Source organism: Diadema antillarum, unplaced genomic scaffold (assembly GCF_040938485.1).
Source record: "Diadema antillarum isolate AM-2024a unplaced genomic scaffold, OU_Dant_1.0 seq00001275_RagTag, whole genome shotgun sequence".
NCBI lineage: Eukaryota > Metazoa > Echinodermata > Echinoidea > Diadematoida > Diadematidae > Diadema > Diadema antillarum.
The window spans coordinates 116,109-141,784 of NW_027272056.1; the positions used below are offsets into that span (position 1 = coordinate 116,109).

At 38.9% G+C, this 25,676-nt stretch overlaps 1 protein-coding gene across 1 annotated transcript in view; it reads left to right on the forward strand.

The window, feature by feature from the left end:
• Window positions 1-25,676, forward strand: part of LOC139745557 (myosin-IIIb-like) — a 55,996-nt gene that overhangs the window by 22,696 nt on the left and 7,624 nt on the right. Inside the window, exons 16-18 of the mRNA XM_071655950.1 lie at window positions 446-557; window positions 12,072-12,332; window positions 21,856-22,116. Of these exons, the coding sequence (XP_071512051.1) occupies window positions 446-557; window positions 12,072-12,332; window positions 21,856-22,116 (634 nt within the window). The remainder of the gene's footprint in view (window positions 1-445; window positions 558-12,071; window positions 12,333-21,855; window positions 22,117-25,676) is intronic.

A 25,676-nucleotide genomic window follows, 5' to 3' on the forward strand; every position in this document is an offset into this window, starting at 1 on the left:
GTGAACGTAGAGCTCTCAGACTGTATGTTTTGATAACATGATTAGGAGCGGTACATGGCTGCTGTAGTAAAAACTGTAACCAAACAGTAAGGTTTTCACATAAAGACTCGATGGTAGCAACTTGCCTGGTAGTTTTGATTCGATGTAATGGTAGATTTATACATACTTCATCTAAACTTGAGAGCCATTAAACAGATAAGACCTAACCAAAGACAAAGCTCACTGGTGTATTCAGAGCTTCGATGCAAGAATATGAGCTGCAATATAGATATACATAAGTAAATAAAAATACACGCACAAACAGAACAAAACAAAAAGAGATAAAAGTATACACGAAATTATGGATAACTTGATTTAGAGTCAGAGTGATAGCTGTCGACTGGTTATTGATTAAATTGTCTTAAATAACCTTGTATTTTTTGTTCTTCTTCTTTATTCAACAAAGATACAAATTCATCGCATTCCCCCTGACATCAGAGGTACCAGGCAACCCTAAACTCTGCAAGCAAGTGTTGGAAAAGGCTGGACTAACAGACTACCACATCGGAAAGACAAAGGTAAGTCGTACTGGTCCGTGATAACGTGTGTGTATTTATGTGTGTGCGTGTTTTGCCCTCACTTCAAACCAACCAGGTAACTAGCCTGTTCAGTGAGCATGACTGTGAAGGTAGTGACTGTTGCATTGTGGGTAGAAAGTCGGGCGCCATGATAATCAAGTACTTTCAAGTACATTCTCAAACTGAATTGCAGCTATTCATATGACAAATATGATTTTATTTTTATGTAGATATTAAAACCTGGTGATGACTGGAATGATTTGGGAAAGAAATGGCAATGAGCATTAGGGCCTACAATATGCAATGATCATAGCAACTGACAATGATATCTTGATAAATACAATACTTTCAGCCTAATTTCAGCCTAAATCGGAGAGATGTCATCACAATTCTGAACAGGGGCGGATCCAGGAATCCCGTAAAGAGGGGCGCCTTTGACAAATTAAAGGGGTAAAGGGGGGGGGGGCGCACGCACCCCGCCCCATTTTTTTCTTTTTATTTCTGTTGTTTTAATAACATATAAAGGGGGAGGGGTGCGCCCCCTACTGGATCCGCCACTGCTGAATGTTGATGATCTATCTACAACTGCAGTGATCACTTTTTATGCAGAGTTGTCTGATTCCGTGGCCATGACGTCATTTAGGTCATGTTTCTCAAATTTATTTTTATTCGAATTATATTAGTATTTCGCCTCTGTCCGAAACAATGTTCCCTTCACAGCAATGGTGTACCAAGGATATTGTATCATCCTCATCCCCCAAAATAGCGAAAATAATTATGATCAATGGAATGATTCCAACCTATAAAAAGACGTGTCATCCAATTCATACTTCTATTTTCCAATAACCCTAACTCAGAAATTGATTTATCCGACCAATACTCGCCATTAGGCCAAGAAATGACATCACATTTGTGATAGATAGGATAATTCTATCGTTATGAAATTTAGTTATGCTAAATTGGCTTGACTATGAAATATCTAGCTACATTTTATGTTTCCATCACGTGTAACCTATTAGCCTTGACGATCATGATACGTGTGTGAACAGTTAACTCGACGAACCTGTATTGTGTTAGAGGTGCGCTGTTTCGAACATTTTGTATCACTGCCATTCAAAAGCACACATCAGCAGTTTCTCGTTGTCCATTTATCCCTAAAGTGAAAATAATAGTAACAATAATAATAATAATGATAATAATAATAATAGTAATAATGATGATAATAATAGTAATAACAATAATAATTATAATAATAATAATAATAATAATAATAATAATAATAATAACAACAACAATAATAACAATAATAATAGTATTTTGACTTCGTTCATATTTTCCTGTGGCACAGGTATGACTGTGTGTAAGCTTTTGCGGGGGTGGGAGGGGGGCAGTTGGGGCCTCTGACTATTTATGACGTCATTGATTGTATTGCTCTCTGGGTGTGAAAGGGAACGAGATTATTCCAGCCAGTGCTGCAGCTGCAGCTGCTGCAAGCTTTTTACCTCTCAGACTTTGATGCTTGGCCGGGTGTCAGCATCTTCGGGACTGACGAGTCGAAAAGTTTGAAGGAAATCGACTAAAGACATGGAGTGAGGAGAGGATGAAGGAAGTAGACAGAAGTGAAATATGTCTCGATTTTTTTTTTCATTAAAAGGGAATTGTAGAATGCAGTGTAATACAGTCTCACAAAGTAAACTATGAGCTTGAGTATTATATAACCCCTTAGAACTAAAGATCCTGTACATGATGGCCTATGGTTCCCTTGAAGGTACGGCAATATTGCTCTCATTTCGACAATTTTCTAAATGATGTAAGGTAGCTCACTGCATGTTTATTTTTGTCTATTATAAGATATATTCATTTGAAAGCCTATGTGAGATCCATTATAATTACTTTTCCAAGAAAATTATGTGTCACAGAAATAGTTCTGCCACACTTTTGTTGACCTTTGACCTCTTTCAAATTACAATTATATTCTATATGAAAAAAAAAACCCACATAATACCATTAAAAAAAAGGACGGGCGGTTTCCGGCGGTTCCGGTACTAATGGGGGATAACAGTCATTCAGCTTCACCTGTGGTAAAAGAATTGAATTTCTTCCGCACGTTGCTTTTAACATGTTTAACTGGTTGAATATCGTTGTCGACAAACATTGGAACCTGGAACAACTTATTCAAAGGCATAATTAACCATTTTGGAGATGAAAAAAAGACAGCTTTAGTGCTTATTTAGTCCTAAAATGTGAGTCAGGGATAGAAGCAACCAATGTAGAAATGTCAATCCGTATTATTAATGATTTATACGTAATGTTAAATGTTCAAAATGTACAATAGTTATAATAACATTGTTTCAAGAATAAACTGTCTTCTGTTTCTGTTTATTTAGAAAAATAGTGATATATCCTTGTATTTCAGGCTTTATTGTGAAATTATTATATGGTAGAATGTTTTGTGATACAACTGACCTATTACACATATGCATCAAATGTGATAACTCAAGCATTTTTGAAAATCACTGCTCCCAAGGGGAAACAGTGCATTTCTAAGCTCCCACATAATATTTAGCCGAGTTGCAGTCACGAGCACTGGCGAGCTTGTTGCGAGTGTCAAATTGTGAGCGACTCTTGAAGACTTGGGAATATTTTCCAGTCGGCACAACTCTACACTGTAAAAACATCGGTGTTAGATTTAATATCATGGGTGTTAAATCTAACACCGATCAAACTTCAATAGAGGACCACACCCACAGGTGTAGAAAATGCACTGTGATGGTGCTGAAAAGTGTTCACCTGACACTTCGTGGTGTTAATTTGACACTGTACCTGGTGTTATTTTGACACTGTACTGGTGTTAATTCAAAAATGACACCACATGGTGTTGATTTGATATTTGTTGGTGTTAATATCAATGGTTTAACACCCGTCAAGCTTCAATAAGAGACCACACCAGCTGGTGTTACTGTGGTGTAAATTATTTTCACATTTTTTCAAAAATCTAGTATTTTAATGTAAAATTCTTGATCGTCTTGTTTAGATTAAAAATCAACAAGAAGTGCAGTTACTAAGAAACTCTTCAAAAAACAGTTTTATATTTGGAAATGACACCCGGAGGTGTTAATTTAACACCATAAATGAGCACCGAAAATTTAACACCAGCTCGGCGTTCACTATTTAACACCGGACTTTTTGCAGTGTACTACTATCAACCTATACAAAAGAATCCTTGCATGTCCGACTGTCGTCTACGATTTATTGCATTCTTTCTTAAAGCTAAAATCACGAGTGAAACTATTTTAATCATTGGTAGAAAATGCAGAAAGGAAGAGGGGGAAATTAGGAAAAGAGAGGGAAAGAAAGAACATTGGATGTCTGCCAAGTGTCTTGGTTGTGATAGTGCACCAACACGGAACATTAAGGTTTGACAAGGAGTCACCGTTCGTCACTCTTATCAAGATCGAATGCTCTGGAAAGGGGTCCCTAAAAATACTTTCACCCTTTTTAACAGTTCAGTAGTGCAGCCTCATCAAACTATACAGCACATTGGACTGCATGTGCAGATAGGTATAGGATAACAACTATAGGTACATGGAATTTTGGGGGACAGAATAGAGGGTGTAAGTTAGTATCCTCTAACAGCTGGCGAGAAAAGGACAAACCCAGGGGATTAGAGTCACAGATGTTACACCTGATTATGGAGAGCAAGTATGTATTTTGCCAAGTAAATGAAAGAAGTGTTATGGAAACTAAAACGTGGTTGAAATTTGTACTTTTACGAATGCTTCATAAAGTATGATATTATCACGACATCCTGTTGAAAAAAAAAAATGAAGAATTTGCCCTTAACCCGTTGAGGACGGTTTCATTTTGCTACAACACGCATTTCCCATAGACACCTGCCCGAGTATACTCGGGACTCGTCCTCAACGGGTTAAAAATGGTGAATTGTCTGCACAAGGCCTTTGCTGCTGATACGATTATAACGGTTATGATGATCTAGGATACTATAACAATTAAATGATAATGACAACAATCATCAATATCTTTATCGACGTACAATAGTAAATTTATCATTATTTTATAATTATTATCATTATTATTGCTTTTATAATTATCATTATGATCATCACTGTCATCATCATAATCATCACCGTAACTATCATCTTACTTTTCTGATAAATATTATCTTAAAATGGCATTATGGAAAAATGGAGGATTCCTAAAAAGATTAGTATTTGCGGGGTACGCGTTGCCTACCTTCTTTTGATCCCAGACAGTTGAGATGTAACAGACTGTCCCATCTGGCACACAGGGAACAGGTGCAGTTTGCATGAGTTATACCGCACGTCAGTGGAAACAAAGAAAGAAAAGAAAAGCACACAAAATCATGCGCTTTAGATGAATTCAGCTGATAACATAGGGATCGCCGAAAAAAAAAGGGGGAAAAAAAGCTTTGAAAACATAGACGGATGTTTTAGTCAGGAAGTCAGATTTTTATGTTTCCCGAAATAAAAGACCACCGCGTGATCACAATTACAAGGGAACGCAGTCTATGCTGCGCGGGAGTGAGCCGGCTCAGCGGGCAGCTAGTGCAGGGGCCATCCGGTAACAACAAGCTATAAAGTTAGAAATTGATGACGCATGCGTCCATAAACGCATCCCTTGAGCCATTTTAATGATATCTGATATAATAATTATAACCAGAGCACCAAAACTAACATATATGGCAATTGTGATTATGTAATCTAGAAAATCGGTATTTATGCACCCAACATGAAAAATGTCAAGAGCCTTTTTTTTTTCTTTTTCTTTTTTTTTTTGGGGGGGGGGGGTGTTTTTGTTTTGTGTTGTTGTAGTTTATTCGGTGATGTATACATCATGGTCACTCTTGTAATATCGTTTTTTCATGCGCATCTTAACTTAACAGTTTGCGTTGGCATTAACCTGTGTGCAATTTTGAGCTGACTTTTGCAAGGCATCGCGTAGTGACAAAACAAAGAAACAAACTAACTAACAGTCAATGCATTAATTTGCAAATCCAAATTCGATGTCATTCTTTCATATCCGAGGAGATAATCACAGGTTTATAGCTCTTGTGCTATGTAGTACATACATTCATCTACTAATAAAAGTTAGATAATACAGGCGCATTTAAAGATAACATATTCAGTATACGTCACTACATAGTTTATTAGAAAAGAAGAAATTTAATTCGAATCCTTCTTTAACAAAATCCTCGCGGATTCAATATTTTGCTTTATGGCATCTCCTTATGGATTAAAGTTCAAGAAAAAGAAAATCAGAAATAAAAGCTGTAGATCTTTTCGACATTACACTTTTTATCACCCAGTAGCACAAAATCTGTTAACCAGTATTAACGAAAATGCCTTCTGGAAAGAACTCCATGTCGATCGTGCCATGAACGATTTTTGGGGATCTTTGTTTTTTTCCTTTGCCATCTCTTTCTTTATAAAAGGACAGGCTAAAGTGAACTAAAAAGGAAAGCACTTTTGATGTTATGGGTTAGTTTTAAATTCAGACATAATTAATGTACAAATAGGTTATATCTGGGCCCTGTTTCATAAAGCTGTTCGTAAAGTTACGAACAACTTACGAACGACTGGTAATCAGTTCTGATGTGCTATACCTATCAGAATTTTCATAATTCAGCACAAGAACTGATCACCAGTCGCTCGTAAGTCGTTCGTAACTTTACGAACAGCTTTATGAAACACCCCCCAGATAACCTAACAACAAAGGGCCAAGCATTCTAAAGGGGTAGAACCAAACATGAAACTTCCAGAAACATACAAACAAATAAACAAACAAACAAACAAAACAACGATAAACACCAAAAAAATAAATAAATAAACGAAATAATAGATATAGGCCTGGCTTTCGGGGAATGCCCCTTTTCTGTACACACTGTCACGATCGATTTGTCAACCTCGCGTCCAGGGTGTTCACACGAGGTCGAGAGTGCCGGTTCACGTTTCCGTTGGGGTGCGTATGGAACCGGACTAATTTTTGTGCATTTAGCTGCGGGAGAACAAAGTGTCCCCTCCCCCTACTGGGAAATCAATGCTTTATGGTAAACATTTGGGGTGTATCGGCGGCCATCTAATCATATCTCCCTCTTGTCAGGCTGATATTTCCCGAAATTAATATCAATTTGACTTGTTCAAGACGACACAAATCCTGATGCGTTTCGATTTCGACGAAAAAATGCCTAACATAACATGACACACATACGTGGTATATGAAATTCATAAATCTATAATGAGAAACAGGTTTGTCATCTGCCCGAGCTATATTCGGCAATAACTTGACTTTACTGTTCATATACCTTTCACACCAACCCGTCACTGCATGTACTTGTACTAATGTATATGACACAGTGTACAGGCAAGTTTTAATGCTTTTGTTGGTTTTGATCAGATGCTGATGGTATTCGATCGGAAAAAAAAAACACCTCTTCGAAGACCAAGCCACGGCTCAAGCGAAGGAAGCACGGCCTTCTCCTTGTATTTCATAAAGACATAACAGACTATAAAAACTGCATTATAGCTGTTCATTTACGTGTTCTTAGGGCCAGGTTTCACCGTTTATTCATTGATCAACGGTAGATCTTTTGTGTGTGTATGTGTGTGTGTGTGTGTGTGTGTGTGTGTGTGTGTGTCTGAGAATATTACCACGATTACAGAGCAAGATTTTTTGAGAACGACAAACCACAACAGTTGCGCAAAAAGTAATATACAGAGGATCCATTCTTGTAGTGTTACGAAAATATTCCAATTTTATCCCATGACTCTCCTGTGAACTTCGCCAATTCCGTAGCTACGGGAAAATAAGGAAGGACTCTTTAAGGGGTCTTAACGTAGCATAAGGAATATTTCCGTCAGTTGTTAACAAGCAATTATTCCCTCCGTAAGCAGCGACCACCGATACCGTAAAACCACGGGAAATCAGTCGCCTGGAAGTGGAATCTTTAAACCTAGTCTACTATCCAGATGTTTGCTTCACGAAAAATCCATTCATTCATTTATATTGGTATTAGAACCTTTATGCAGATAGTGTCCTGATAATCAATTTTCCACTTAATGATTATTGAAGGAGAGCTAAACCCAACTCAAACGGCTGCGATGAGTATATCGTACTTCTACATCGCAGCATAAAGAGATGCGAGTCTGATAATCATGTCTAAGCTATAACCCATGCGATTATATCGGTGACGATATTATTGTGATCGGTATGATCACAGTCATGTGAGATTTGACGCAGGAATCTATGGTTTCCCCTTCAGAACTTGTTCAAGAAAACACAAATCCTGATGCGTTTCGATTTCGACGAAAAATGCCTAACATACCATGACACACATACGTGGTATATGAAAATCATAAATCTGTAATGAGAAACAGGTTTGTCATCAGCCCGAGCTATATTCGGCAATAACTTGATAGTACTGCTCATAGACCTATACAGTATCACATAAACTTTTGTCATCGTACAATATGATACAGTTCGCGTACGGGCAAGTTCAATACTGCTATTGGATTTGATTAGAATAACAGTAATCATCATTGATGTTGATGGTATTCGATCGAAAAAAACAACAACAACAACATTGGCTTCAAAGACCTAACCACAGCTCAAGCTAAGGAAGCAAAGTTTTATCTTTCTTTATATTTAGTAAGGATGTATCAGACTAATTGCATTATCATGCTCTTCATTTTGCTCGTTCTTGGGGTTAGGTTCTACATTGATCAACTTTTGTCCTTTTTGGGTGTGCGTTTGAGAATATTACCACGATTACAGAGCAAGATTTTTAAAGAACGACAAACCACAACAGTTGCGCACAAGGCACTGTACGGAGGATTCAGTCTTGTAGTGTTACGACACTGAGTATTCCAATTTTATCACATGACTCGCCCGTGAACTTCGCCAATTCCGCATAGCTACGGGAAAATGAGGAAAGACTGTTTAAGGGGTCTTAACATAGCATAAGGAATATTTCCGTCAGTTGTTAACGAGCAATTATTTCCTCCGTAAGCAGCGACCACCGACACCGTGAAACCACGGAAAATCAGTCGCCTGGAAGTGGAATCTGCAAACCTAGTCTACTATCCAGATGTTTGCTTCACGAACAATCCATTCATTCATGTTATATTGGCGTTAGAACCTATACAGATAGTGTACTGATAATCAATTTTCCATTCAATGATTATTGTGAAGGAAAGCTAAACCCAATTCAAACGGCTGTGATGAGTGTATCGTGCTTCTACATCGCAGCATAAAGAGACGCGAGTCTGGTAATCGTGTCTAAGCCATAATCCATGCGATTATATCGGTGACGATATTGTTATGATCGGTATGATCACGGTCATGTGAGAATTGACGCAGGAATCTACCTTAAGCTATGGTTTCCCCTTCCCATGATGCAACCGCACTGAGCAATAGCAGTTTCCTGCGGAATGTTGACGTGATACCACGTACGATAATGAAGCGAAAAGGAGTTGTTGTTGTTCGTTGTCGCCGTAATTGTACCTGATGTTGTTGTTGTTGCTGTTGTTATTGTTGTTGTTTGTTTGTTTGTTTTTGGTACACACGACATCCTTCCACACCATGACAACTCTGATGATAAATTTACATAACTGTCTCATGTAAAGGAAAAACAAAATTCACAAAACTATCCAAATAAAACACCAGAGAAGTGAAACGTAATACTGTCCAATTCAGAAGTGTACCTTGGACACTGTAAGTATTATGTGGCCTGGTTGTGGCATAATATCTTTATTATTGCTAGAGAGTCAAGTTTATTGATACCACATTCCCACTTCCACACTTTCTCTCGTAAGGAGCTGTTAACGACAAAATGACAATGACCAAATTGATATCAACAGCTTAGCAAATGCATGGAGCTACACGTTTGTAGCTCCATGGCAAATGCAACTCTCTGCGTTGCATACCAATTTTCCTCGCCGTATACAAATTCAGTTTTGAACAACAGATGAATAAAAACTAAATTTAAAGTCTTTACATAGAATGAATTTTTCGGCATGAATCATATCATTGATTACGCTTGTAACAATATTGTTCAGTTTCGTTCTGTATGTTTTAAGAAAATTTACCTTCAAATAAAATTCAGCTGAAGGGCTTTTACCCTCTCCCACAGATGAAATTATCATTGCTTGCTGTAATTTGTTGACATATGAAGCATTTAATCACACAGACGATCTTTTCGAAATTCATTTAATACTAAAAATCAAAAGAAGAAATAAAAGGTTTTTTTTATAATTGTTCTGCTGTTTGTCAACCTATATAAAAACGGCTAATAAGCAGGGGTCGGACACGAATAAACGAATAAATATGAACTTGAACTTGAACTTGACAAACATTTACAAAGTACTTTGGTAACGAGAAGAACAAAATAAAGGTAACATTTTTTTACAGATTGTTTGTTTGTTTGTTTGTTTGTTTGTTTGTTTGTTTGTTTGTTTGTTTGTCTTTCTTTGCTCCCAAATAACACACCATCACATCCTTGAATATTGCAGGCGTAACGTCGAGGTCCATCTCACTCCTGTTCTTTCAGCTGCGATTGTTGTTGGGGGCCAAGATGTTTGTAGTTCCGGCAGGTGGTGCAGAATCCTTATTTGGCGTAAGCGAATTGCAACGTCAAAGTCACCACACGATATTTTTCTCTTCTTCCGCTTTCTTTGCCCCACCCCCATCGCGTCCATTCGCTTCTCTGTATCCCCTAGCAACCGCAGACTCCGACAGGAAGTTGCTATATAGGTGTTTGCCTATTGTGTATCATGCTTGTGTATTTGTGTGTATCATGCCTGTGTATTTGTGTGTGTTGCGCCGTGATATGATATGATCAGCGCTCATCGAGTACACAGGATAATGAGTGTGATTCACGGCCAAGATTAATCACCGATGATAACCGATCGGTGACTTCTTGACAATCGATTCCGGTTTTGTCCATGCACGCCGTGAATAATCGGTTGAATCGCGCAAACGCCGACAAACAAACAATGTCGCTACCTCACCGATTCTTGGAAGTGTTGTTTGTTTGTTTATGTTTACTTGTATATATACTTGCGTATTATATACTTGTTTGACCGATTGCTTGTTTACAGTAACAGCCCTTACCCACGAAAAGTAAGATATATTACACTACTGTATACGCAAATTAGACAAAAAACAAATCATATATATTTTCGTAATCGTCAGACAGATTCTGTAGAATAAAAAATATTGAAAAGAATTCTACTATTCAACAAATTGTTTGAGGTAAACTATTAGTAATCGAGGTAGAATACACATATAATGATAATAACAATTCACAACATAGCGCATTATCACATGAAATGTCTCTAAGCGCTACGGGAAAAAAATAGAAAAGGAAAAAGAAGAAGGAAGAAAGAAATGGACATATATGCCTAAAGATAATAAAAAAGTTTTGGTACCTCAAACGTTTCCCTGAGTTTCCTTGTCTTAGTGTGTGTTTCAGGTTAAAGTACCTTTCATATAACTAACACTGTGAGACTTACTCGCCCCAAAATGCTCTCATGTCCTAGTAATCATGCAATAATGGTTTCGTACCATGCAGAGCAGAGAGGGCTCTGAAAAATTCGAACGAGTCGTTAGTTTGACTCGACGCGGTACCGCGAGAATCAATATACACGTATTGTACGAAACCATTGGAAACCAAGAGGAAATAAATGACGGACCATACAATGCATACGATGCAAAAACAACTGCGAAAGGTATAGAGTAAAATGCACAGTTTCCTCTAACATAAATGTTGAGTATTCTTCCTGATTTCGTTACTTGTCATCCATGTCAATACCCGCTTTTTTTAATCGGGATTGAATATTGGTAGCATATTTTAGCGGTGCAAAGACAACCGTCAAAGCTACAGACCATTGAACTCCCCTGTCGTATATATAGAGACCTTGATCTTGTAGTTTACGGGATGGTATAGTTTTGGTTGAGATCGGGATTCAGGTTTTAGCTTTTTGTGAGACAGTCAGAAACTACTTATATGAAATATTACAGAGCATTCAATTCTAAGAGGAAATTAAGCTTTATTTGATGAAAATCGGTTTTAAAATCGATGAGATATCCAAAAGCAAAGTGATCCCCATAAAAGGTGGGACACACTATTTACTACAAAATCACTTTGTTTCCCTTTCTTTGTGACATCTCAGCCTTTCCAAAACCGATTTTCATCAAATAAACTTTTAAATTCTCTTAGAGCCGTTTGCTCTTTAATGTTTCATAAATTCATGAGAGGTTTGCAATTATCTCGTAAAAAGTTAAAATCTGGGTCAACCTCTCAGATTTTTTTTTTTATTTTTTTTTTTTTGGCAGTGGCATAGAAATTTCTCGGCAGTCGCACTTCGAATGTTGCTATCGCTTGTTGTTAAGAATAACAGTTGTTGTTGTCGATTGTGTTAATCTTTTCCCATGATCGTCATGCCTCTGGTTTCCCGCTTTCATCACTCTCACCAGGTCTTCCTCAAATACTGGCACACGGAAAAACTCGACACCCGAATGGACCAACTCCTGGCTCAGGTCGTGACGTGTCAGCGCGTTGCTAGGGGGCGGGCCGCGCGCATGCGCTACTCGGCCCTGAGGAACCGTGTACTCCGCGACCAGCAAGACGCGATGTCATTTTTCGCTCAGATTGAGAGGAGGACGGACCACGTCTATACAGCCATGGTGAGACTAGACCGCAGAGACAAGGAACGCTTCGACCTCAAGAAGCGGCAGGTGAGTCTCAGTCCTTGTCATCTTTCATCGAAGGTTTCTTTTTTTTCAGACAGTTATTTAATACTTTTAATAGCTGCTGCTCCGGTGAGCTTTATCAATAATTCTTTAACAGACTTATTTCTATCATTCTCCTTAATTCCTGTTTGAAATTAATCTCTACAAACAGCAAACATTTCTTCCAATTTACTGTGCAGTTGTTTCTATGGACCATATCTCAGCCTATACATCTTAATTGCAATATCGCAACAACCTCTAGAGAAGCAATAATCGTAGAAATACAAGAGAATGTGAAACAGGAATTGTTTTTACACTGCCCAATACGTGTTTTCAATGGATCTTTCTGTAATATTCTCCGTTTATCCCGTTTTCTGATCAGCAGAACTATCAAGACTTTTGATGCACACCTTACCCTAAAAGCAAAAATGTGTTTGAAGACAGAAAATATTGTTCTCCTAACTTTGTGCTACATGGCAGGCCTTTCAACACTGAAGACCTCCAACATCGTCTTCGATGTCATTGGCATGAAGTTGTTGTCATGAATCCTCTAATATTGACATTTGGAATCAGTGTACGTTTTTTTTTTCTTGATTGTGCATTTTATTTGAGGTGTTTATCGAATGCTCTCGAAATTTAATGTTCAGAGACCTTTCACTTTCACGGGGTATCTATATTCCAATACTTTTTTGGACCAAAAATTGACAGCTATATAGGTGTCAAGACTCAAAATTTCTACTCAGTTGATACCAGTAATATCACCTCAATAGAACGTCGTGATCTGGATTGCTCAGGCACAATGTTGCCTAAGATCTTAACGATAAAAGGCAAGCGTTGATGGAGTATTAAACGCAAACCATGATATTCTCAGAGTGTATAATGATGACTCGACCTTTTGAGACTTACCCAAGTTTTCAGGTTTTCGACCTCATAGTCACAACTGGAATCTTCACTTATCTTGAACTTCATTTCCTTACTTCTCAAAGACAGTTGAAAGAGCTCAATTCTGTCGACAAAGTGCAGAAGCTATTTTCAACGATCGACTTTGCTATTCAACAAGCAAACAAAATCAAACACAGAAGACATGATGACTTATTCATTCATTCACATCTTACCGATATTGACCTGGTGTTGCATTACAATGATATCATACGTTATTTCGGTCAAAGTTTACGAATGAAGAGCTACCGAACAGCGTGACAATTTGGAGAGTGTCTATTACTGAAATGGTATCCCAAGAAAATCCACGATTAACTACTTGCTAGCAGATAATCAAGCCTTTATTAGTGATGGCCACGCCAAATGACCCGAGTATATAACTTAAACATAGATTTGAAATCATTTCATTGCCCTTTAACACCACGGGCTCCACAAGCTCCAGTCCCAAACCGCACGTCCTCACAGAATTAAAACGTTGTGCAGCGTTGAGTACCGACTCACAGAGAAAGTCCCATGACCTTGAATTTAAAAAAAGACAGATCTACAATGGCATTAATGAGTCATGCTACTAAATCTAAGTGCACAAAAATATGAAAATAGTTTTAAATAACTTATTAAAGAGGCATTCTTTTTGATAATAGCTAAAGAGCCGCAAGAGGAGAACACTATGGTGTGCGCATTCTGCGTTCTAAGAAATAAGCTAGCACTGGGGATTATGTAGGTGGGCGAGGTATGAACAGTGTAGTAATAATTAAGTTCCATAACGACGGAAGACCCATTTTATGCCGTGGTCCCACGCGTTGTGTTTGGTGTGACGGCGACAGGTGCAGCAACAGCCCCCGACTTGCACGTGGGCGTTGGGCTTTGGACCTGTGAATGTACTGTCTAGAATGAGTCATGTTTGAAGTCGGGGAAAACTTAGTCTTTTAGGACCGGTTCAAGCATTGTTTCAAGATTCCCTTGGATGTACCCCAAGACAGAATTTGACGATGGCGGAGCAGGAAACTCTTGTTGTCAATTCCTTAGCGAAAGGGAGAAGCGGAAATCTAATCTAAGTCATAGCCAGAAGGCTTACAGAGCACGTGGTATGCTTTCTGTTTTCTATTCATGCAAGGAATCATCAAGTCTTCGCTCGCGAAGGACGAATTTGTAGACAGTCTCAATATCTTTTAGTCTAGTTTAATGTGCTCTTATAAAGTCACTCAATTATGTCGGACCTTTTGAATAGTCTTTAGCGTGATTCCATGTTTATCATCGTCGTCATCATCATCATCATCATCATCATCATCATTGTTCTCATCTTATTGTTCTCACATACAAATCCCCAACAGACAATCATAACTGTACACTATCAATGACTATAGACCGAGTTCATGCTATGCAACATGGCATATGTTTCGGTAAGAAACACAATACTAACTTTCCCTTGCATTAACTTCGAGTTCTTAGGCGCTGTGAGTCTGGCATCGAGATACCTTGAATTCCATGATTCGACTAGATGGCTCCATTATGTGGTCTTCATTGAAAAATTCTGTACATTTCTTTAACTCCCTGCTTAGTCGTACAATAGATGATCCAATTGTAATATTGATATTAAGTACGTCTACCGGGTGACAAGTTGCTTTAGATCGAAACAGAAATATCCTCACCCAGAGAAGTGATGATTCTCATCCTAAAAACTAAGCATGCAGTGCTCAAGCACGATCGATACATAAAGTGAAGGATGCTCCCGTAATTTGAGATGTTTCTGAACACCCATCATCAGCACGATTGTATACTATTATTTTTACAAGCAGGCATAACGTTCTGTACGTGATTCAAGGCTGTAATTGAAATTAGAATAGAGGCTTTGTTTGTATATAGGATAACAGTGCCTTTGGAATCGATGATGATAATACTATTGATCACAACGCTAATAATTTTGATACGATTACATGATAAACATAATATTGATTTATGACTACTTTTCATCTTATATCGTTAAATATTGTAGTAGTACAGAAGCAGTGTTATTGCCGTTGTTGGCGTTGCGACCATTGTCATCATTCCAGTGATAGTGACAATATAGTAGCATTTTCAAGGGTAAATTCCTCGAGTAGGCTGTCAGCGACTTTGCAACCCTTTTGTCGTAGCGGGTCTCAATATAGGCCTATATTACACACACACACACACATCTTTCTCCATGATGGTTCCTGCATTCCCAGGTATCCAATCCTACACGTGGGCCATGGATACATAAATGGGGAAATTATTTCATCCAAAGAGAAAGTTCGTCGGAAAGTAACTCAAAACTCAGAATAGATTTGAGACTCCTCAAAAAACTCTTGAAGCGTTCCTGCAGGTTTACGAGGAAACGAGCAGCAAGGTACCGCTGCGTATGGCCGAGAGTTTCCCGTGACTCGGTGATCTAATATCCGTGTGTGGAAATTGCTTCTAAAAATAATGGTTCCAGTTTTGCAGTGACCGACCATGAAGCAAAAATATCAAATAGGTACAAACATAACTTTATGAAAACTTTACCCTATGTTTTCTCCCTCTCACTGCCCACTGCAAATTCTTGCGTTGAGTAACCTCTCCCCGTCACACCCCAAATTGAACCAAAGGGATACAGACGGTTTTTCGAAGTGATCCTAACTTCATAAAAATGAAGAAGCCAATTGTGTCGATACGAAAACGTCATGCGTGTTCAATTTCCCTTTAATTTTTGTAATCTTGAAAATACTTTAGAAAAATAATGGTGCAAATTGCAGGGCAAATTGGAGTAAGCATAAATGTAGAATTGAAGTTCTCTTATCTATCAACTGCCGAGAATATCAATTTGAATACTTATCGTGATCTATGAAACCTTTTTTTGGATTCATAGTCCGTTCAAGTGACGAATGCTCTTCTAGCCACCGACAGCTTGCACGACGTATACATTCGAAATTGCACACATAGATCAAGATTATTGTATGGTGCACATTTCATCTTATAATGCAGGTAACCCAGGGAGGTGGAAGAGAGATCTACCTCCCTGGTTAACCTGTGCACGTGTCTGAAGTAAGATGCGTTGTACCTCTGACTCAAAGCGTTTCAAAGTGAGATGGAGAGGGGATGGAATCCACACACACACACACACACACACACACACACACACACACACACACACACACACAAAATATCAAATTCTCTGCTCCTTGGCATGAAGAAAAGCCGCCATCGAAGAATTGTTGCATTATAGATTCACAACAGCTGCAATCAATGGATTAGTGTCATCAAGGAGGTATCCCTGGAACCATCAAGAACGTTCATAACTACAGAAGATGTATGTAGACCAACAGAATGTGGTGATAATGTATGTCGTGTCTTGGCAAATATTCTTTATGCGTGGAAGAAGTGCACAATTATTAAAAAAAAATCATAGAGAAGCAAGGTAATGGAATTTCAAGATATTAAATTCATAATATTTATCATATCAACCGGACTATTCTCGTCACTCCATCTCAGAGTGTTTATGCTGGATTTTGCTGCTTTTCATTTTTGTTTTCTTTTGAGGTATCAGTTCGTGGTTTCTGTCTCTGTTAAAAGAATGGTATAATGAAAGAACAAAACAAACAAAGCAAAACAAAACAAAACGGAGAGACGTAATGTTGGGTAACTTGCACCCTTTCAAGCTCCTTTATTCTATCTTCCAAAATTACATCCAGTTGTAAACTTCAAATTATCTCCCAAGGCATTACAGGATCATGGTCAACTTCGATGTCTTCAAGCGGGTATATGAACTTTGTGATGAGCCATAACTCCTGGCGTGAGGAAGCTCGGTGTTCCGCTCGATAAGAGAACACCGGGAGGGGAATCATATCACGCTCAGTTTGCAAATGCCTAAGATAGAACGGGATTTGAACCGGCACAAAACGACAGTATCACGCTGGGATTGTGTCTGACAGCAACATCACTTTTCTTGACAGGTGGTGCTGGTGGGTGGGGGGGGGGGGGGGGGTGCAGAAGAACCCAAGAAGAAACTTGTCATTATTTTCAAATCGGAGCAAAACAAATCAATGATGTATGTCTTATAAGAACCATGCAGCTACCTACATATTCTGTGCTTGATGGCGTCTGAGGTATTATCATTTAGTTTGGATTCAGAAAATTAAAGCAAGCATGAAAATAATGATGTAATCCTCGGCAGGGAAGGTGGACAGTTTTAATAGCCAACTCCTTTGATTCTATTCCCCCCTCCCCTCGCAGAAGGAAACAAAGAAGTAGGCCTTAACAAGAGTATGTAAACGCATGATTGTTCACATCAGGTGTACGAGAGCGTCTTAAAGTTAAAGGAGGTCAGAAAAAAACCCCGAGAGTCACGCCCAGGGCTTGGGGTCAATCGCAAAGCATCCATTGAAATATTACAAAGAATACACTTTGATATCAGGGCTCTTTGTTTTGGATAGCTGACCCAAAATAGTTATGATGTCAATCCCAGCGCGACAAGAAGTTGTTACCCCAAATTGTGAGTTACGGGCGCCACTTTCGTCCGTTATCTACCCCCACCAACTGTTTCCACGCCGATCAGACGAATACACCGGGGAGAGCGGGCGCGCTCAGCTACCCTTCTTGCGTTGCAACATGTGCACTCAAGATGCCCGGCGGAGGAAGAGACCCAAGCGAGAGATGGCATGGGGGAATACTGGAACGAAGGGGGATTTTTTTTTCGGGGGGGGGGGGGGAGCAGATAGAGAGACTAGAGAAGAGAAGAAGAGGGAGAGAAAGGGAGAAGGAAAAAATCATATTGGGTGGGTTCATGGCTTACGGTCATATCATAAATCCACGGAAATTAGGCTCATTTCCGCGCCAAATTGGGCGGGAAGCCACCAGGGTTTAACAGGTACCGGTAACCACTCCGAAAAATGCCGTTCCCATGAGGATAAAAACACTTCAGAACTGATATTCACTTTTAATTCATTCATTTATTCATTCATTTGTTCTTTTAGTTGCATACATACCTAGTTATTCATTTACTTTAGTTATTTATCAATTCATCTGGTCATCTATCTTCTCTTTTTTTTTTATTCATGCATTCATTCTTTTGCTATTCGTTTGTTAAAATGTCTTTTCTCTTGTTGAATGCCCTCCCACTCCGTATATAAGGTAGGGATCTGATATCTAGAGTTTTGAGTGCTGGGAATGTGTCTTAAACTTGGTATCGTGTCTTGTTTTTGGTTTGTATGTTTGTTTGTTAGTTTAATAGTTTTTGTCAAAGAGACTTTCTTCAAATGTATTTCAAATAAGGACAAACGAGTGGTATAACTGCTGCTTAATAATAGTAACATGACGTAAATGGCGTAAACAATGGTAAATGGACAAATGCCTCGATTTCAGTTCGTTCAAATTGCAATGCACATTATCGTCCATAGTTTATTTTTGGTTTTGTTTTGTTTTGTTTTGTTTTGGGTTTTTTTTTTTGCTTAGAAGCTCTCAACTTTTACGTGCAAGCTCATAGGGCAACCGAGCTTTAAGATGTCTTGGGTTTTATTTAGCTTTTGTGCTTGGTTTTTTTTTTCAGTTTTGTTTTGTAATTGTATTTGTTGTTCTTTGGGGGGAGGGGAGTCTCTCTGTTTTTCGTCATCTGTAATCTAGTTATGGGGTTATTTTTGATGGGTTGGTGGTTAGGGAATGTATGTCTCATGTTGACGTTTTTTCTTTCTCATGCACCCGTGACCAAATCTCTTGGTGGAGACAGATAGAACCCAGAGAATGTTACTTTGTTTTGTGTCTATATTATTTTGGAATACCTGGAGCTAAGAGTAGCTGGTTGCTGGGAATTGCTGCGAGATTACCGTCGCAGAAAAAATATCCTCGTCTAAACTTAGCCCCCTTTATGACGTCAAAACGCACTCGGCTTTCGCGATGTCCGAGTTGGAGCTGTCATCGGCAGAATTCACGATGACAGATTGAAGTTTGCGTTTCACGCGGCCAGGGCAGGTGGAATGACGAAAAACGGGCGATTAGCTCCGAGCGGTCGCGTTGGATACCTTGACGCCAAGACTGGCCTGGTTAAAAAGATGATGGCGCCGAGCGCGGACACTAATAGCCGCACAAATGATCTTATCTTCGCGTTTTATCTTCGCAGCTACCATAAGACGACAGCCGCTAACTTCAGCCAGTAGTATGGGAAGTTTAGCTTTAGTCATAAGACTTTGGGTACAGTTGTGCGATTATCTCTAAATAATACCCGGGAAACAGTTGTCGCCAGTTTGCTTGCTGACTTTATTACTCGAGGTGACTGCTATACTTCTGGTTGAGATGCGGTATTTCCATATCAACAATTAAAACAACAAAGAAAACACATCAGCTAGAAAGGATAAGAATTGATAGCGACACATGTAAACCAAGTCAAGGGCGACAATGTTTTAAATCAGAATGCAGAGAGATATTAAAGGAAGTCTGTAAAGCAAACAAGATATGGTAGAGCTTTTCTCGTCGCACACTAGCATCAAGAGTTTGAAATTAGCACGTTATCTTGTGGTTAACTAGAATGTACCTGTCCATGTGTTTCCTAAGAATAAACTGCCTCAGTCACGGCACAATGCCAAATCCATGATCTCCCAGATTAGGTGAAGGATAAGGTGTCTACAGTAATTAAATTAGCCGCTTGCTATAGCTCAAAATGAAGCAGGAAGTCATGTATGTTCACTATGGTCAGTTTGAATCTCTGCCAATTTTAAGGAATAAAATTTGTTCCTTAAAATTTATTCCTTAAAACCAATCAGCATTTAATGCTGATTGGTGGTATGCTTTGCGGCATCCGGACATCAATCGGACTAGATTGATGATTGACATTCAACATCGTTCAAACCGCACCCAACGCCGGCAATTCTAGCTGAGAATATACTTTTATCACACTACAATATAAACCTCGATTGCGTATATCGACATTGCATAAGTCGAATAGAAGTCGTGCAAGTCGACGCAAGGAGAATGTCCCGATGTCTTTTCTTTGCATTATTTCCCATGATTTTTTTTTTATATAATAATATGAAAGTCCACATTGAAAGTTGACGAATCACCTGAGTGTGACTTGACTTAACGGTCCCAACTAAAGGAAACCTTTATGAGACATATTAAAATATCTAAGATATGTTTTCCTTGATTTTAAGCATTAGAAAAATGTTTGACGATGTGATTCTATACTCTCCGGTACCTAGGGCAAAAATGACATTGTGGACAAACCCGTTTGGCCACGAATTCTCTCCAAAGGAGCGTTTCGAAGATAGGATAGCAAGTTGCTGCGTCTTTGACACGATTCAACTTTGCTAACTGAGCTCCCATCATCATTTGACCTGACCCACTTCTTGACCAGTGGTGACGTCACTTTGACGTCATACTGGAAGTGCCATGACGTCGAAGGTCTTTTACAAGTGATGTCGGTCATGGTCAAGAGTGTGGCTTTGCTCCGGAAGCGGCCTTAAGCCTGGAGCGAAACTCTTTTGTCAATTAGCAGGCGTCATATACGATGACCACCAAGTTCAATTTTCCCAATTAAGTTTCGGGTTATTCTTGGCAGGCGTTAAGGCCTAGTGCGAGAATTCACTCAAAGGCGACTTAGTCTGAAGGCGTTTACATTCAGCGATTTGCACTTTTTACGTTGTCTCAACCACACTACGACGTCATAATCTATAAATTCACTTCGGGAACCCCGAGTTAAGCTTGGTGTCCTCCCTTTCTTTTGTTGTTTGTGTTATGTTTTCCTTTCTGGTTTTTAATTCAGGCGTTAGTGACTAATGGAGAGCGGGCATGAGTAAGGGAGCGTGGGAGATTTCGTATTCCTCTCGTTTATGAATAGTTAATTGAGAATAGAATGGAAATGAAGTAGTGATGATTAAGCGTCGCGGAAAGGTATGAAACTTCACAAGAAGGGAAAAGTGACTTGCCGCTTCATCAAAGAGGAAGAATAATATTATACGAAGTCAAATTTTGAACGTTTGCGTTGCCATGGGGAAATAACCTGTAAGCAGGTGGGGTTGTCACCCGCACCCATTCCCGCCCACGCCATGGAATAGAAGAGTCTCTACATTTTCTCGGTCCCAACTTCATCCCCCCCCCCCCCCCTCTCTCTCTCTCTCTCTCCCTTGACACTTAAATTTGCACTCATTTATCAACTCCACCTTTCCTTGTATGACTGTCCATTTCTGTTTGTATATAGCTTTTTACGTAGTGATTTCCTTTTGAAAATTCTTCCTATTCATAGTTTAGATTAACAGTGGCAACTACAGTCAAACCTGCCATAGCGAACACCTGTCTATAGTGGCCATCTGCAGTATAAGACCACTAAACTCAATCCCCCTCCCATAAAATTTATGTCATACACCCTGTCTATAGTGGCCACCTGTCAACAATGTCCGCTTTTTTCGTCTCGGGTGGCCGCTGTAGACAGGTTTGACTATAATAGTTTTTATGGTGGTTTATGACCTCTGTAGGGCCTATGTCTCGTCATAAACTTAACTCTCTTGGCAGCACTAAATTCATCTGAGTTAAATATTAATTCATCCCTCTCAGCTCTTTAAAAGGAGAATAAAATCCTCATCTACTGCATGCTCTTTTTCTTCCCTTTCAGATGATTTTGAGCGAGCTGAGAGTGAAGACCGATGTCCTCCAGAAACAGAAGGAGCAGGAGAATCGCCCGGCCTCGTCACCGGGCGCACCGGTCAATGGCCAGTACTCGGGCGGACTGCATCCAAGCCACGCCCAGAACCAGAGAAGATCTGGTCCACCACCGGTCTTACCACGCCCTATGGGTTACAACCCTCTCACTCCCGTGAACGGCCCTCGCACAGACAGGTCGCAGATCCCAACCGCCAAACCTCAAATAGACGATGTAAGTCGATCATCCTCAGTCATTTTACCTTTTTGTTGAACTGTTGCTTGTACCCAAATATCACAATCGCTTTGTAAAAAGAAACGAAAAGATACTAAAATAATCTAGATTGTGTTTGAAGACACTTTGGAATTTATAGCTCGCGCACTGTAATTATCATCTGTTTTAGAATATTACTCTCTTTGTAGAACAAGGGCGAGAAGTTTGAGAATTAAAGGAAAGTATTCGCGGCATCAGCTGTAACCCAGCAATATTGTCTTGAGTGTCTCTATAGCTGATCGTATGGACAATCAAGCAATCTGAAAAAACACGATCATCCTTCTCTTTGTTTACCGTTAGGTAGACCCCTCCCCCCCCCCCCCCCCCCCCGACATCCCTTTCCCTCCATCCCCGGTACGATAATGAGAACAATTTCAAAAGATAATATAAACGAAACGGGGTCAAGTGCGTTGGTGGAGTATATTCCCACGGGTAAGATTCTTAGCCCGAAGACCCGTTACATATCCCGCTGTGGCCACCAGACGTCCTAACTGAGGCTTCCTTTTACCTTCCCCTATCTGAAAAAGGTCTTGTTCTGTACCCCTTCCAACCCTAAAGGCCACTTCCCTCCCCTCCCCTCCACTCCCACACTCGTTCCAAATCCCTCCTTAGCATTTCTTCATTTTTGTGTGTGTGTGTTTCAAATTTGTTATTTGAGAGCTAATCGAATTGCATGTACAAACTCTCAAAGGCAGTGCCCACCACAGGCAACAATGACGAAGAGAATTTGAGCTTAAGCGGAAGATTTTAGATCTTCAGGCTATGTAGTGTATAATTATGACCAAAATATCATTGTATTATCGGTGGGAGAGATTTTGATCGCAGTTAACGAGTTAATTCCATTTTTGCTGCCTAATTGAGATATTTGTAATTAAACATTGTTTAAAAGCTGTTAAAATAAACAAGGAAAATGATTAGAAAATGTGGTATATTTTTAATCATAACTTCAAGAATATTCCTTGTTTTGTTTCGTGTGAGGTATTACTGGAAAGATTTCAATTTGCTCCATCTGACTTCATTGAGATGCTTAGAAATTGTGCTTAAGTTCATTTTGTGACAAAACTTTTCATATAATCCATTCGTTGATTCTACAAATTTCGCTTCATGAAAATTGATGTTTCTTTTTTTCACAATGAAACTTTATTCATCTAAACATTCAGGTACAAAATAAATGTCACCTACAATACATGAATAAAAATGATCCAAATTTGACAGGCAACTGCGAAACAACTGAATAATGTATATGCGATTCCAATTGATATTAGATACAAAACCTTTAGTTTTCTCAAACATAATGCTCGTCTACTTTCTTTGCTTGCTTTAAAAATTGACAAAATTGGCTAAAATGTAACGATTTATTTGACGTGTCTTTGATGTTTCTTGCCTCTTGTGAAAATAAACAACTTATTATAGATTGATATGAAATGTTTCATAATTATATATATATTTTCTTAAACTTCACAATTATACATTATATCATGGCCACTGATCATTTAAACAATTTCACAAATAGTATTTTCTGATAGAGATATTTTGCCCGGGTCTGTAAAATTTATTTTGTTTAGCCCAGCAGACAAAATTTTGCCTCAGCAAATAAGTGGTACAAGCGTTCTTATGTGCATAATTTTATTTCCAACTAAATTGGAATCTATCAAATATTTTATAATGCATGTTTACGGTATCGTCTTAATGATTCTATTCAAATGATGTAACAATTTGACTAACGTAGGTTTATAGTTGCGCTAATGATATAGTCGCTTGCTAGTCGCTTCAGCAGTTTATACGAACATAAACGTTTCTTTTAAAGCACAGTCTGACTGTGATCACAAACTAAAATTAGATTACTTAAATATTATACTGTAGTCTAGAATAAGTTTCAATGTATGCTGGCCTTCAAAGCATCGCATTGGCTCACGTTTCTGATATATTTCTGACATATTATCCTTGTGAGGACCAGTCCTGTTATATGATAATTAGAAACAGGGTGTTCCATCCACCCGTACATATCACACATTACCAAGTTTGTTTGCATGCATTATATTTGTTACACCCCAGAAAATTGTCTGGTTATATAGGAACAACATTTTGTTTTCGTTGATATTTTTATGTTTCGAATATGAATGATGCTACTTAACCGATTGTTGCGCATTTTTAATCTTGCTATATTAACGAATTATTCATCATCACATCATTATATCACAAACATTAGTTCAACGCACGCTCAATTGGTATTAATGCTCCCATCCGCTTTCTGATATAATGTGTGAGTGTGTGTGTGTATATATATATAAGAATGAGTGTGTGTTTGGTAAGAGAGAGAGAATAATGCATGTGTATGAAGGTGTCATTTTACTTGCTGTTGTAGAAATCAATGCTCTTTATGAACTATGATTTCCGGAACAACTAAAGCAGAACCATTAGGTACCCCTGTTACTCGACTTTCGTTATCGAGAATATGCGAAGATTATTATGTAGAAGAAAATCATGAATTGAAGTCGACAAACCTTCTAAAAAAAGCCATGCATGTGTTCATGTGTTCATCACCTCGATATCTGTCATTATGGTCAAGTTAGGATTATAACTATGTCTTCCGGGTCGGAGTGCCTTCACAGCGTGAAATCAAATAACAATCACATAGCATGCAGAAGAAGAAAAAAACTGTCGAAGATCCAGAAAAAGCTTTACTGCTGGGTTTGAGTGCGGGATTTTATTTGGGGGTTTTATCGGGCTTTATGGCTTAATTATGTGTCTGCTTCTGCTGTTTACCGATATTATTTTTGGAGAAGTGGTGTATAATATATTCAGGGCAAATGTATAGTTCTCTGGGATGCTTGCATTTTATCCGAGGGGGATTAGGTTTTGGTACACTTTTCCCTCCTTCTGCTTTATGCGTTATTAATCATATAAATCCTATGTTAAAACCTGCATGTTTTCAAAACTATACCGACACTACCTGTATATATACGATGTTTTAACTTGTCTAGCTAAACTGGTGCGTTCTGTATAGATTTAGCCGCCTGTCTTGCCAAATTTGTAACTTTCATTAATAGCAGCACACAAGTCAGGGGTTATTAGTCACGGATGATTTTTATAGGCAGTTGATTGACGGAACGCTCAGCTTGTTTCCTTGTGCGTTATATCGCCCCAATCTCCCGAGCCGACAACTCGTTGAAAAGCACTGGCACCTTTGCACGTGCAGGTAGCTGAGGCACACGCGCTGTGTTCCGTGGTTGTAAATACATGATTGTTTTCAATTTAATGCACACGTATGTTTAAAAACAAATTCTGCGAGATTTCATGGCAAGCACACACACACACACACACACACACATCATTGTGTGCACGGAAACACACGACATGCACACAGTCGCACAATCATGGCACATCAACTATACTTTGTGCAAATGACCGTCAGGAAATTATTTTAGTCCTTAGTAGGCCCTGCTTATAGATTAATTAGCCGTGTTAGTTCTATTTTCTGTAATCATTGCGTTCTATACACACCCAAAATCATCACTAAA